Raw genomic sequence first — 15,417 nt, 5'->3', positions numbered from 1 at the left:
AATTTGTTGCATTGTTTTGCACAATATTGCAAAGTTTTTAAAAGATGAACCCTTTGAACTGCCGCAAGAGCCCCACTACTTCAAACAGGTTCCAGCCGAACCTATGAATAACAACGTGATGTGGCAATTGGGCCTGCAAAAGCGAGAACTTTTAACGCAGCAACTTTGTGATGGAATTTGAAATATTTACTAATATTTAATAATTGTTTGGGCTACAAAACAGTATACCAAAAATGTTAAATAAAAATTATTATAAATATATTAAATAAATAATTTAACAAATATAACTAAATAAACTTTTATTCATTTTTTTCAACATATATATATGTGTTGCTTCAAGTAAAAGCTTAAACTTTGTAGAAAAAGCAGCGGTGCCTAAAATTCTTATTCATGTAATAATTAGCAATTGCTTATTAGTTCAAGCAATAGCCTTTTCAGCAATTGCTTTTGCTAATTTTTTATTCATCAGGCCCAATGAGAGTGTAAGTTCATTCATATAGTCACTACACTGTAGCGCAATGTGGGAGTTACGTGGTAGAGTTCATATAAGCGAAATCTCACAGCAACTCAAGGCAATCACGTCATTTACATACAAACTAAGTTTCTCAGCTTATATTAAACTTTGCCCATGCAAGTGTTCGAACAGATATAAGCACTGCTGTTTTGTTAGAAATAAAGAGGCAGAGAAAAACATAAGCAAATGCGTGATTTTCATTACTGATGCAAAAAGAGTTTTTGAAAAATAAACGTGGTCAGGTGTTCAGGTTTACATCTTTGTATTGTGGTCGCCGTGTTTTGGCAGAAGCGTGATCCGCTTACCACCGCAGATCTTGCATCCAATTCAAAAATTGAAAAACACGTTTTTTTAATTACAAGCAGTGATTTGGCAAACACTCCGAGCATATTTCTGCCAAGAAAGGCTTCTCAATGAACACTCATCTGCCTTGCAGATGCTGTTCGGAGTCGTCGTAAAACATGTAGGTGCCATTCCGAAAATTTGCAGGAAAAATTAAGGAAGAACGGCTTAAATTGGAAGAGAAGCACGACCAAAAATCTCTCCGGAGGCTATCGCGCCTTGTATTCATATGTATTTTTCAGGTTTAAGATGAAATTGGTTTCTTTTAAGGGGTTTCTTGGTTGTTACATCTTTATATTGTGGTCGCCGTGTTTTGGCAGAAGCGTGATCCGCTTACCACCGCAGATCTTGCATCCAATTCAAAAATTGAAAAACACGTTTTTTTAATTACAAGCAGTGATTTGGCAAACACTCCGAGCATATTTCTGCCAAGAGAGGCTTCTCAATGAACACTCATCTGCCTTGCAGATGCTGTTCGGAGTCGTCGTAAAACATGTAGGTGCCATCTCGAAAATTTGCAGGAAAAATGAAGGGAGAACGGCTTAAATTGGAAGAGAAGCACGACCCAAAATTTCTCCGGAGGCTATCGCGCCTTGTATTCATATGTATTGTTCAGGTTTAAGATGAAATTGGTTTCTTTTAAGGGGTTTGTTGGTTGTTACATCTTTATATTGTGGTCGCCGTGTTTTGGCAGAAGCGTGATCCGCTTACCACCGCAGATCTTGCATCCAATTCAAAAATTGAAAAACACGTTTTTTTAATTACAAGCAGTGATTTGGCAAACACTCCGAGCATATTTCTGCCAAGAAAGGCTTCTCAACGGACACTCATCTGCCTTGCAGATGCTGTTCGGAGTCGTCGTAAAACATGTAGGTGCCATCCCGAAAATTTGCAGGAAAAATGAAGGGAGAACGGCTTAAATTGGAAGAGAAGCACGACCCAAAATCTCTCCGGAGGCTATCGCGCCTTGTATTAGTTTATATAAACTGAAGCGCAAACAAATAAAAATAAAATAATTTAAGTAAAATAAAATAAAATTTAATCAAATCAAATTAAAATAAATTAATAAATTTAATAATTTGGGAAAAATTTTTAAACAACGTGACATCAGTACGGACAAGGCGACAGCTGTTTCGATTATACCTTGTAAATCTCTTCAAAGCCTTTTCTCCCGGGAGTGGGAGTCGAACCCGCACCCCTACGATAGTTGAAATGGCTATAAACGCATTCAGCTACGTCATGCCTTAGTTGTTGTAAAGTTTTTCCCAATTGCCTTCTTTTTGCATATTTTAATCTTTTACGCACTGCATACTTCGTATGCAATTATGTGTTAAAGCTATGCTTGGTACGGCGGTTTTTCAAAGAAACTTTTGTTTTGTTGCTGTTTTTGTTCTATTTATAGAACTACAACGAATTAACCAATTTTGTCTGTTTGTATGATTTAATCGGGGATTGCCCGCATTGCTTCAAATAAATGTTTTCATACATTTAAAAAAAAAAAAACAAAAAAAAGCAATACGGGCAATCCCCGATTAAATCATACAAATAAATTTTAAAAAATAGCACAAAAATAAAATAAAATAAATCAAAAGAAAATAAAAAATTAAATTAAATTATATTAAATTTATTTTTAATCGATGAGTTATCCTTTTGTTATCGAAAAGTTACGGATTTATGATCGATATGTTATCGATTTGTTATCAAAAAGTTGTCGATAACTTACAGAAAAGTAATCGGTTTATAATAAAAAGGATATCACTTTGTTTTAGGAATCTTTTAGATTTCTTATCGGAGTGTTTGCAATATGTTATCGGTGTGTTATGAAAAAGCCATCGATTTCGTTATCAAAAATGTATCAATTTGTTATCAATTTTTTATCCGGTGTTACTTGTTATGATACACATACCTATAAAACTTTAATATAAAATCGATGACAGACAAATGTTGAACCCACATATGACAGGCCGACAAGAAACCAATAAAAGCCGATGGGTCTGCCGATAATAAAAAAATTATATTGGTTGTTATCAATAAGAAGCCCACCAAGCACTTCTCTGTTTCTGATAAAGTTACGTCTGTTGTGGCCCAAATCAATGACAATAAAACAGTTTAACTAACCATAATGCGATCAATTTGACCGAATTTTCGGAAATTCTGGAACAAAAAACCCGATTTGTTGATTTTACTAGCTTCATTTCTCTCAGTATGTTTCAACTTTATCACAATTTTCTTGCATCTAAATCAGCTTTTGTGGCTTATTAGCAACATGTTCGATATCGACAACCGAAAGCTTGTGAGAAGGAGTAGTGGGTGTTCTTTCTCTCCTGCTTTGGATCGTAGTAATGAACGACCTGCTTCAGAGCCTTGAGGGTAGTGGCTGCCATGTGGTGGCTTATGTCGATGACCGGGAAATTCTTGATAGGTGTAAGTTTCTGAATGTACTAAAGGACGTTTTACATTGTTACTTGGGTGTTCCGACCATGTGGCCAGACCACGTGCGAACTAACGGTCGATCCTAGCAAAACGCATCATGTGTACGAGGAGGTACAAGATTCTTGAATGTAGACCACACTCTGTAGGGCGAATGCTGTCTGACAGGGTTAAGTAGCATGTAATTATTCTTGACTGCAAGCTGTTATGTAAGATTAATAAGGAAAATAAGGCTAGGAAGGCTTCGGCTTCCTTGCGCCAATGGGCTGTTCCTTATGGTAGTCCAGCCGTCTTTCTTCTATGACGTTCTAGTCTTATGGAAAACAATAGGCATTTCTTCCACGTTTAATGGGTTGGATGCAGCGTAGCGGTTGGAAATAGTTGGAATAAGCGGATCTCTTCGTACAACAAATGCGGAATCTGTTGACATCGTGGCCACCCGTAGCCTGGGCGGTAATACAGCTTCGTGATGCGGGATAGAAAATTGTGCACTACGGGCATTACAGCATTCTGAACGAGTTAGGATTCATCCATTGCAACACAGACTACTGTGCGCCGGATTTCGCTCCCATTGCCACATCCCCCGTTCTCTAAAGGAAGGGAGTGCCAGGGCATAAGGATATCTCTACCAACTATCAGGTTGATTTCTTGGTCCGGGCAGGCACTAGTGAATTGTACATGTCTGCAAATGGATACTCTGGAACTCTGCTGGCCACTTGGTATCTGCTTCTGGTCAGTTGGACCTCGAGACTGCTAAGCAAACGCCCATCGTCACGACACCACGACAGTGTTCTTGAGGTTTTTATAACAAATAAAATGCAGTTCCCGAAATGCCGAAACAAGCAATCAGAGTTTACAATAAGTCACATAATGTTAGCCACTCAACGCCTGCACATTTATCCAGGCGCCGTTGTTGCTTATGCTGACGTTTGCATTTGTGGGTGGCAATGAGGTGGATAATGAAAATAACAGTGAATAATGAAATGCAATTGCTTGAGGAAACACATGCAAGCATTTCTGCTGTAAAGATTAGCAACCTGAACGACATACAGATTTAATTTTATTTTATGTACGCAGTTTATTTTTTGAACGAATTTTGCGTCTGGCGGGGTCTCCACCAGAAATGAATTTTGTGACATTTACTCTTTGTGACATTTTTGTTGCGTTTCATTTCTTGATTTAATTTTTTATGAACTTGTCGGATGCAAATTAATAAGAGTATGTATATGTATGTACATATGTATTTTCTTCACAAAAACAATTAATCATGCAGATCTTGTGCACAAAACAGCCTCCCAGCAAACACTCGGACTTGGGACCGATTTTGGAGGCATATCCGAAGTACAAAACACTAAAAAAGAAATCAAACACGAAATTGTATCAAAAAACTACCATCCGAGCTTGACCGTCGTTCATTTCTACGCATAATATGTAGATACCTACGTTACTCATTTCTTCGCTGTGCTAACTGACGCCAATCGGCAACACCAAGCGAACTTTAATCGATGTTTATTGGAAGGATTTTCCGTCATCCCTTGCCAAGTTGGGTTTCGAGACAAACCAGTTTCGGCGTTGTGCCGTCATCAGTGTAAAATAGTAATACCAAATGGTCACCAGGAATAACAGCCTAACTCCTATACTTTTACATAAGACTTAGGTGGTTATTCCTTGTAGCCATATGATACTAAATGTTGCATACTTTTCCGCGCACTTGATGCTGTTTTAGATATTTTTGGCGATGGAGTTTAAACGTTCGCGAAGGTTGGAATTCGGAGGTTGATCTGTTGTTGTCGTTTTTATTGTTTTTATAGTTCGTAGGTACATGAGCAGGTATTGTCAAAATTGATGTTTGTGTATGTGTGTACGTTCAGACGTCGGCCTTTTGCTTGTATGTGAAGGACTTTGAATGTTTGATGTTTGCTGGGGAACATTCATTTTCGACCATGTCATTCGCGAAGTTAGACTCTGGTATGATGTTTGGTTTCCGTGTTTTTTATTGTTGTAATCTCGAACGTATTCTCTTACACCTCGTTCTTATTTGCCGCCCCGTTTGTCCTATGTTACTGTGTTGGCTTCCGCAGGTGAGCTTGTAAACATGGTGGCTGCTAAACGGATCCGCTGAGTTAGTGCTAGTTTTTAGTTTTGGCCCTAAATTGTTCGATGTTTGAGCGCTATGTTAATGTTGTTTATATATTACCTTTCCAGTATATGTCATAGTCGTCCAAGTGTTAGTATTTTGCTTTTAGGTTCTCCATGATTCCTTCTGAGTTATTTACTAGTGCCTTTTTATTACCGTTGTTTGCAGCAATGTTATAAATTACTTCAAGCTCCCTTTTATATGCTTCTTGTGTAAGAGGTGTTCTATGTACCAAATGCCTTAATGCCATGTTGATGATTGGCAAGACGCAAATTTTCAGTGGAATATGGAAGCAAAATGACTTCAAGTGTTTTGGCTACTGACGATAGGAGATATATCGGATGATAAGATCTACCTATGTTAGGTGCTTTCCCAGGCTTTAGTAGCGGTACTACCCTCGCCATTTTCCATTTTTCTGGGATAGCGAAGGTGGACAAAGGCAGGTTGAAGACATGCGCTAGATATTTAAGTCCCTCTTTGCCAGGTTTTTTAAGCAACGGCATGGCTATGCCGCCTGGGCCTACTGCTTAAGATGATTTAGCATGATCAATGACATCTTCACCTCATTAGCGGTGATGTTAATAGGGGATGAGTTGTATTTATGCTTGTGTGCGTGTCTGTGGGCCAACCGTGTGTCAATCGGGGAATGCATTACGTACTGTCGTCAGAAAGCGCTCTCACATTTTTTCGTATCCGACATCACTTTATCTCGCGGCAGTCAAAGGTGCTAGTACCGAAAAGAACCAAAATTTATATCCGACAAGATTCTCATGCTAGCAGCACTCCACAAACCTTCGGTAAATGTTTTTCACATACATCGCAACAGCTTTCAAGTCATCCCACACCCCAATAGAACCCTGTCCCTTTAACTTGAGTTTATACAAGACTTTCTTTTGGGACGTATCGATTCCGTCCGTTCTCAAAGACGCCCTTCCAAAAGTTTAAAGGTATTATTATCAAATTTCATTAAAACGGCCCAATGCACATCTTATTTTTTTTAACAGCGTCTTAATTGCGATAATAATATATCAGAATAAGAATGATAAATAAGAGCTTTATCTTTGTTATTCGAGAAAGGAATTTATTTCATATTTGTCTGCTCGGTACCAGATTTAAATAAAAGTTCCATGAATAGGTTAGAACTAGTATGGATAAGCTGTGGCGTGGCTACCAAAACACAAGTGCGTTGACAATCTCTTTCGATGAGAGCAAACTCTTTCTCCTGTCCTCGTTCAGCGAGAGATGAGGTCGAGAATGCAAGGTCCAATCTGCTTATTGACAGTGCGCTTAAGTATTTCACAAAATGAGATAAATAGATGGTCTTATGCAGAGTGCTGGGTTTGAATAAGACAGCAAACTTAGGACAACAATTCATAAAATAGCGGCAACTGAAGAACTTCCCTAACATAAATATACATCGTGATTATTAAATGACGTTTAACCGCCTCCAATTTATACCGTTTCGTAACAAGTCACGCCAGACATCCCTGTTTCGCGATAACTGACACCTATTGAGAGCACCAACGGAGGTAAATTTTTCCTCCAACTGCCTCTTTCAATTCTGCGGAGGGCTCCTCGTTCCTTTGCTTTCAACTGCGGTCTCGTTTATTTCCTACTCAGTCTAAAGTAGCACTTGTTGGAAAGAGACATTCTCCCATTTGATTTCTAAGCTGGCTTTATTTTTGCTGCTAATGCTTACGAATTGACGAAATCATTCACAGGCTCGAATTCGTAGCCATCATCACTGATCGTTGCCAAGGCGCAAATGCGCCGATTTTTTCTTCGATGGCAGCAAGACCTACTTATTTTACCTTTTTATCTAATCCAGAGAAGACATAACCCACAGCGCCTTTCTTAAGGTAAACAATATCAATAACATCAGCATACGCCAGAAATCGCATGTTTATATAAAAGATTGTATCATCACGGCTTAGATCTGGATGCTAGTACTGAAAATGATGTCCCCTCATCAAGCTTTTCTTCAAATTTCTCACACCTTAATTTTGGGTCTCTTACCCTATCTTCAGAAGACATTGCCAAAGGGCTTGCTACACTTAAGCCGTTTTCTCAAACCGATGTTGATGGCCTGTCGGCACACCTTTTAAAAAAATGCCCTGCTCTAATTGCACCATTGAAAATTATTTTCAATAAATCTCTTGCTTCAGGAACCTTCGTTAATGATTGGAAAGTTGCTCACATAATCCCAATCTTAAAATCAGGTAAGAAAAACGATGTACGCAATTATAGACCTATCTCAAAACTCTCTACCATTTCTAAGCTTTTTGAGTGAATTGTAAAAGAAAAACTGTATTTTGCAACCAAATCCCTTATTTGCCAAAATCAATATGGGTTTGTGTCTGGGCGATCCACAGCCACGAATTTAGCTGTATTTGTAGATTACTGTCATACTGCTTTCTCAGCTGGATTCCAGGTTGATTGCGTATATACAGAATTCTCGAAGGCCTTTGACAAAGTTTTTCACAGAGTACTACTTGGAAAGCTTGCTCATATGGGTTTCCATTCCTGCTTTTTGAAATGGATACAATCATACCTCTCTAATAGACGCTGTGTTGTTACTATCGATGGTGTTTCGTCAGAACCTTTGATTGCTTCATCCGGTGTCCCGCAAGGAAGCGTTCTAGGCCCTCTACTATTTGTTCTTTTCATCAACGACATAAGTAGTTGCTTTTTATTTGAAAATTATTTACTGTATGCAGATGATCTCAAAATTTTCGCGGTAGTCAGGGATACTTCTGATGAAGCTAAGTTTCAACGTAATATTGACGCTGTTCATTCGTGGTGTCTACGTTATAGACTCCCATTAAATATTAAAAAATTCTTTAAGATGACGTTTGCTAAAATTTTGAATGTTCGTATTACGAACTATAGCATTTCGAACACTTGCCTGCGCAATGTTACTGAAGTAAAAGATCTTGGGGTTATCTTTGACCCGAAGTTGAACTTTAATAATCATGTGGACTTCATCATTGCAAAGTCCTATTCAGTACTTGGTTTTATCCGTCGGAATTCCGCTAGGTTTTCTGATCAGTGCGGCTGGCGATTTTGTAGCCGAAACAACTAGTAAGTTCTGGAAATCGAAGAGCCTAGAAGTATGCAGCGTAAACTATAAAAGCGGGGCAAGCAAGTAAGAAGTAATTCAGTTTGAGTTGAGCTATCAATCAGTTTGCTTAAGCACGCGATCTGGCGGCCAATAGTAGAGTTTCATTTGAAGTACTTTAATAAAGGCCATTTTCCTATCATTCAATATTGGAGTTATTTATTCAACAGTTTAGTGATTCGAACTTAGCAGAGGATTGCAAATAAGAGGATTTGCAGCAAATTCGTTACAATACATATTTCATTTCTTTTATTAGAATATCAAATATCTGTTTTCTTCCCTTTTCAGAATTACCCATTTGGAATTACGATGGCAGTTCCTGCTACCAAGCGGAGGGCTCCAATTCCGATACATACCTCTATCCAGTTGCCATTTACAAGGATCCCTTTCGTCGCGGCAACAATATTTTGGTAATGTGCGACACCTATCGCTTTGATGGTGAGCCCACCTCTACAAATCATCGCAAAAGTTGCCGCGAAGTAGTGAATAAATGTAAGAATGAAGAGCCATGGTTCGGTATTGAACAAGAATATACATTCCTTGATTTTGATGGACATCCATTGGGTTGGCCAAAGAATGGTTTTCCTGGACCACAAGGACCCTACTATTGTGGTGTGGGAGCTAACAAAGTCTATGCACGCGATGTTGTCGATGCTCACTATCGCGCTTGCCTTTATGCTGGCGTCAAGGTATCTGGTACAAATGCTGAGGTAATGCCGGCCCAATGGGAATACCAAGTTGGACCCTGTTTGGGTATTTCAATTGGTGATGATTTGTGGATGTCACGCTTTCTTTTGCATCGTATTTCTGAAGAGTTTGGCGTAAGCTTTTACTAAAATTTGTATAGAGCTACTTTTTCTCATTTTCAATTTTCTCGTAGATTGTCGCCACTTTGGACCCAAAACCCGTGCCTGGCGATTGGAATGGCGCAGGCGCTCATACCAATGTTTCAACCAAAACAATGCGTGAGGATGGCGGTATTAAGTAAGTATCTATATTAATAAGGGCAGTCTAGTAGTCCCATCAGATGTCGTACTGCTTGAAAATAGACCTGCCTGCATGTAAAATATCGTAACGTCTCTTTCTAGTTTTTCGCTACGTCTTGCTATTCCTTTGCCACTCTAATTCCCTATACTTCTTCCCCATACTCTTCTATATCTTCCTCGGCAGGCGATGTTTTTGTTTGCCAGTCACTGAAGGAAGACGAATGCAAACGTGAAGATGAAGTCAAATTTGTATAAATATAAACAAGAATGGACGACGAACATAAGAACGAAGACTTTTACAAAGACGAAGACTGAAGAAGATAACAAAGGGAAAATCAAAAAACTAAAGAAAGTTGAAGAGGGGGACAAAGAGGAAGATGAAGGCAAATAAAGGGATTCAAGGTGTTGTGTATCACCCCATGAGGTCACCAGTGAAATTCATAGCTCCTCCAAACCAATTTTCAGGCTAACCGTATCGGATCCTTTTTATTTCGCAGTCGGGGCTCTGATAGCAAGTTTCATACGAAAGGATGGGTTTGAATGACCTAGAAGACTCAATGGAGTACCTTAATGGTGTCTTCGGGGAGCCTCCTTATAGCTAAAAAAAGAAGAAGTAGACAAATACGAAGACGATGATAAAGGCAAAAACAAATATAACGATGACGTCATATACGATATTAAAAATATGATTACAAAGATCTCGATAAAGACGAAGAGGGCAATTGAAAAAAAGAAGGTAAAAATTATTACAAACATGAATCTGGAGATAAAACAAAGATGAGAATGGTACGATAAAAGAAAAGGAAGGCGATGACGAAAATGAGCAAACAAAATGAAGATAAAGATATGAATGGGAGCGAGGACGAAGTCAGAAACGAATATAAAGACAAAAATTTAAACAAAGGGGAAGAGGGATTCAAGAAGTGGATAAGTGCAATTCATAGCTTCCGCAACCCTATTGTAAATCCCACCTATGCGAGGCGAATCCTGGGGGGAAGTTGACTAATATTAAAACTAAATATTCTATAATTCAGGACTACTCCGCAAAGACGATAAGAGGTACGCATGGTCTTCAGGACAGGGAAGGCGCAGCCTTATAATAAATAAAGTTATATCTTTCCCAGACTGGTTCGCTTCGCTTTGATATCAGCCAGAACCATTACTGTTGAGCTTCAAAAACCTGATGCTCACTATACAAGACTTCCGTTCTTTGAGCTACAAACTTGTTGGAACATGAATAAGTTCAGTTATATTCATGAAGGTCTTCGTTACAGCCAAATAAGCATCCTTTCTTTACCAATCGTATTAGTTATTTTTTCGGCACTTCTAAACTGCTTTCATTTTGTAAAGCGTGCTGTCACTCCTCAGCTTCATAGGTAGATTCAAAAATTAAGGCTGCGGGCTTTCTTCAAAATTCCTCGACTTTAAACCAAAAACTTAAAAACAGTGATGTTGACGACTTTAATTTTACCCCCAGCGGGTTAGGGGGTTAGAATATACCCGCGGTAGGTAAGCCTGTCGTAAGCGGCGAATAAAATACCAAATAGGTTCAAGGGCTTGTGTAGCGCCACCCTTTCAAGGTGTTGCCAGCGCAATATATAGCTTCTCCAACCAATTGTCAACCTCACCTATCCGTGGCGTATCCGGTTTCATTAACAGCCGAGGCTCTGGCCACCCCGAACTCCTAATGGATCTAGGGGGTGGGCGGGCAGGATAGCCTAGGAGGTCGCATGTGGTCATATCAAATTGTTCCCGATATGGTCGGGCTTGGTACCGGAACGTACCGGCTCTGCATCCGGCAAATGACCATCAACATCGATAACACTCCACAAGGCCTTTGGGGAGTGTCCTTACGCTACAACAACAACAGCAACTTTAATTTTACCACAAACGTAAAAGTTCTAAATTAAATTTTCTTCTTCTTCTTACAGAGAAATTCTCAAAGCTGTTGAAAAACTCTCAAAACATCATGATCGCCATATACGCGCCTACGATCCCAAACAGGGTCAAGACAATGCACGTCGTTTGACCGGTCATCATGAGACAAGCTCAATTAACGATTTTAGTGCCGGCGTTGCCAATCGTGGTTGTTCCATTCGTATACCACGTGGTGTGAACGATGATGGTAAAGGATATTTCGAGGATCGACGCCCAAGCTCTAATTGTGATCCATACTCAGTTGTGGAGGCTATCTTACGTACAATTTGTTTGGATGAATAGGAGGAAGGACGGTGGCTATGAGATGTTTGCGCAACTATGCGAAGACCAAAGCTTATAAGATATTTTGTTAAAGATGTTAATGAATTGAAAAAAAGAGCACGAGGAAGAAAGTAACACCAAGGGGAATTAATAAAAAACTTGACAATAAAAATGTGTAAAAGAAATCCATGAAGAAGATTTAGATTTTAAGTAAATCACACCTGAATGTTTTGATACGCTGTGGCTGGTCATTATTATAGCTCAATTCCAATTGTTTGCATTATTTTCAATAGAATAATGACAGTTGAGACGTGACAGCTGTCAGTAGTCACATTTAGTATTGAGTGTTATTCTGGAGCTCTGATATTTGCAAACCAATTTTGAGTATTATCAACTGCACGTAAAAATATGTATCAACAATATGTAAAACAAAATGTATAATTGTTTATTGTTTTAAAATATTGTTTTATTTAAAAGAGACAAACGTTTAAGGTAAAAAGCTTTAAATAAAAAAAAAAAAAACAAGCAGAAAAAAAGACAAAAATTAAGTAGTATTTAATAAATAAATAAGATATATATGCACATACATAGGCACATTTGCAAATGAGTACGTATGTAATAGAAAACGAGAGTTCAACAATATACCTAAATATTTTAATAAAATAAAATATATGTACATATGTACGAATAATAAACAATAATTCTGCAAATTAGTAAATTAATTTAATAAAGAATTTAGTTTTTTTCTTTTTTTCATTGTGGTGGACTAACGATTTAACAGTGTTACATTTTGTGTGGACCAAGTTGTTGTTGTTGTAGCAGTGCTTCGTCACATCCAATAGGCGACCACAACCGATCACAAATTGTGTTCAATATTCTCTAACGGAATCCAAAGAAACTTACAGTTTAAACAGGGTTGGACCATAGTGAGAGGGGTTTTAGAGGCGTTGGCTCCACATTGCAATTGATGAGATGGTTGGTGTCATGTGGCGACATATTTTGAGCAGAGCATACATTTGGTATGTCAGGGTTGATTCTGGATAGATAAGAGTTTAACCTGTTACAGTCCCCAGATCCTCAACTTAGAGTGACGCGCGGTTCCCTAGGGAGATTGCGACCCTCTTCTGCGATTTCTGGGTATTTTTCTTTAAGAACTGTATTCGCCGGGAAAGTCCTGTCATAGAGGTCTGACGCCTATTTGTGGATATCACCGAGGACCTGCTGTTTTCTCAGGTGCCGTATTTCCTCATAATGCTTGCGGAGATGATTCCTTAAGACCCTGGGAGATGTGACCTATTCTATCAGCTGTCTGTCTTCTGAGTATTCAACAGAAACTGTTTGTTCAGCATTTCATTTCTCTCCCCAATGAGGAGTATTCTCGCCTCATTGTTTATGTGGTGTTCTGGGGACATAAGAATACAGCCCGTAGCAGTTCTGAGAGCGGTGTTTTGGCAGGCCTCTATTTACTTCCAGTGAGTAGCCTTTAGGCTTGGCGACCATATCGAGGACGCGTAGCGTGCAATCGGAACGCCAATTGATTTGTAAGTGGTAATGAGCGTTTCTTTGTCTTTACCCCAAGTGCTGCCGGCAAGAGATTTGAAGATTTTATTACGGCACTGGGTTTTAGGTACAATTGCGGTTGCATGCTCGCCAAAATGTAGATCCTGATCGAACGCCACACCCAATATTTTTGGGTGTAAGACAGTCGGTAGCGTAATGCCGCCGACGTGGATGTCCAATATGGTCGCCATTTCGCGCGTCCATGTTGCAAATAAGGCCGCCGAAGATTTGGTCGGTGACAATGTAAGGTTTCGCGAGGCGAAAAACTGGAGAGATCAGGGAATAGTTGTTTATTATATTACAAAGATCATCGATGTGTGGGTCTGTGCCTGTGGCCATTAGTGTGCAATCATCGGCGTAGTATACAATGGTGACTCCTTCTGGTGGCAAAGGTAGCTTCGATATGAAGAAGTTAAAGAAAAGCGGTGATAATTGAAAAGCGGGGATAGGAAACTACCCTGTGACACCCGTTGTTTTACTCTGGGTGTTATGCTCCTGAATTGCACCGATGCTTGCCGACCAGATAGATAATTTGGCGGTCACCTCTGGAGACTTGGATGAAGGGAAGACCCTTCCAAGTCTTGCAGTAACGTTCAGTGGTTAACCACAGTTGGGCACATTTTCATTTCCGTACAACTGAAAGGTATTCATTTTCACTAAAATTGTGTAAACGGCTTGAGTAGTCTTAAAGCGGGAAAACCAGTAATTTGCATCCGAAAGACTAGAGGCCTATTAGTTTGAAATCTTTCTAGCTTAAAACCTTAGAGAGATTGATAGCTGTATATATAAAATTAAATATGAATGTAGAATTGTTATTTTCAGTACAACATGCTTACACCAAAGGCAAGTCAGTCGATACAGCATTGCATAGGACGGTCAGGAATATAGATAAAGCTCTGACACCAGGAATATGCCTTAGGTGTTTTTCTGGACATTGCCGCGGCTTTCGACACTCGATTGAAGTTTATTCGGCCTTAACGAATTGGATCGGCTCCATGTTAAGCTGCAGAATGAACACGTCGCCATGGGGTCCACGCAAGGCAACAAAATCTGTAAACAGAGGAACGCCGCAGGGTGGGGCTTATTCACCAATGCTGTGAACGCTGGTTATCAACCAATTACTTGGGCGGTTTGACGTAGAATCCGGCATACAGATGCCTAACAACTATCAGCTTTCTGATGAGTCAGGCACTTCGGGATGTATATGCCTGGGCGTCTGAAGTCGGGTTAAACGCCAACGCGAAAGCCCCGATCTAGCATTATTAACTAGAAAATATAAGGTCCCTTACTGAAATAAGCCTAAGCTTGAATGAGTAGCCCTACAAGACATATATCGCTTTAGCAGCTGGTGCAAAGCTCAAGGCCGGTTGGCAGCTTAAGTGCAGGCCGTATGGCCATAGCCGTATAGCGTCATCTAATATCAGGCAAACGGAATATCTGGTCCCGTGCTTTAGCTTCGAAAGAGATCTTCGGGCCACAACTGAGTTGAAGTGTTGGCGCCAGGGTGCATAAATTTCAGAACTTACTATACACGTATCTATACTGAAGGTTCTAAATTAAATGAAGGGATGGGGTTTGCTGTTTAATGTAACGATCCAGAAATAAGTAGATCGTACAGGTGCCATATTACTTCAGCGTCTTTCAGGCGGAAATTAAAGTGTCCTGGAATGAAAAAAAGGATTGGAAAACCTTCACTCAGGCTGGACATATAGACTAGGTTCCCCGTCATAAAGCCACAGAAGTTAACGAAAAAGCCGAACAAGAAGGGGATGCGGCAAAATGCGTTAACTTTCGCGGGATCAGCATATGTCAAGACTATTGTGCGAAAAATTTAAGCCAACCGTGAATCGGTTGATTGAAGCATGTCAGTGCGGCTTCAGAACTGGTAAATCTACCATGGCTCACTTAAACCAGTGACATTGTGACATTAGGCCAGTTGTACGAAAATACACTATTACCTCTCCTCTTCGAACCATTTTGAGAACCTGATAAAGGATACCAAGTGCTTGGTGTCATACTCCACGCCCTGGCGCGATTATTGAGAATGGGAGCTCCCAGAACGGGCTGCACTGCGCCACTTAGCGCCGAGCAGTTGCAGATGAGGTGAATCACCGTTTACTCCTCTTTACAA

At 39.7% G+C, this 15,417-nt stretch overlaps 1 protein-coding gene across 2 annotated transcripts in view; it reads left to right on the top strand.

The window, feature by feature from the left end:
- Gs2 (glutamine synthetase 2) overlaps window positions 1-12,460 on the top strand; it is a 45,150-nt gene extending 32,690 nt beyond the window's left edge. For both annotated transcript variants that reach the window (XM_067783315.1, XM_067783316.1), the window contains 3 exons: window positions 8,830-9,362; window positions 9,422-9,525; window positions 11,459-12,460. In XM_067783315.1, coding sequence (XP_067639416.1) covers window positions 8,830-9,362; window positions 9,422-9,525; window positions 11,459-11,747 — 926 coding nt within the window. In that variant the 3' untranslated portion in view covers window positions 11,748-12,460. The remainder of the gene's footprint in view (window positions 1-8,829; window positions 9,363-9,421; window positions 9,526-11,458) is intronic.
- The last annotated feature ends 2,957 nt before the right edge of the window (window positions 12,461-15,417 follow it).

Source organism: Eurosta solidaginis, chromosome 4 (assembly GCF_040869045.1).
Source record: "Eurosta solidaginis isolate ZX-2024a chromosome 4, ASM4086904v1, whole genome shotgun sequence".
NCBI classification, from domain to species: domain Eukaryota; kingdom Metazoa; phylum Arthropoda; class Insecta; order Diptera; family Tephritidae; genus Eurosta; species Eurosta solidaginis.
Note: the sequence above shows the minus strand (reverse complement) of the source record. Positions and strands in the feature narration are given on the sequence as shown.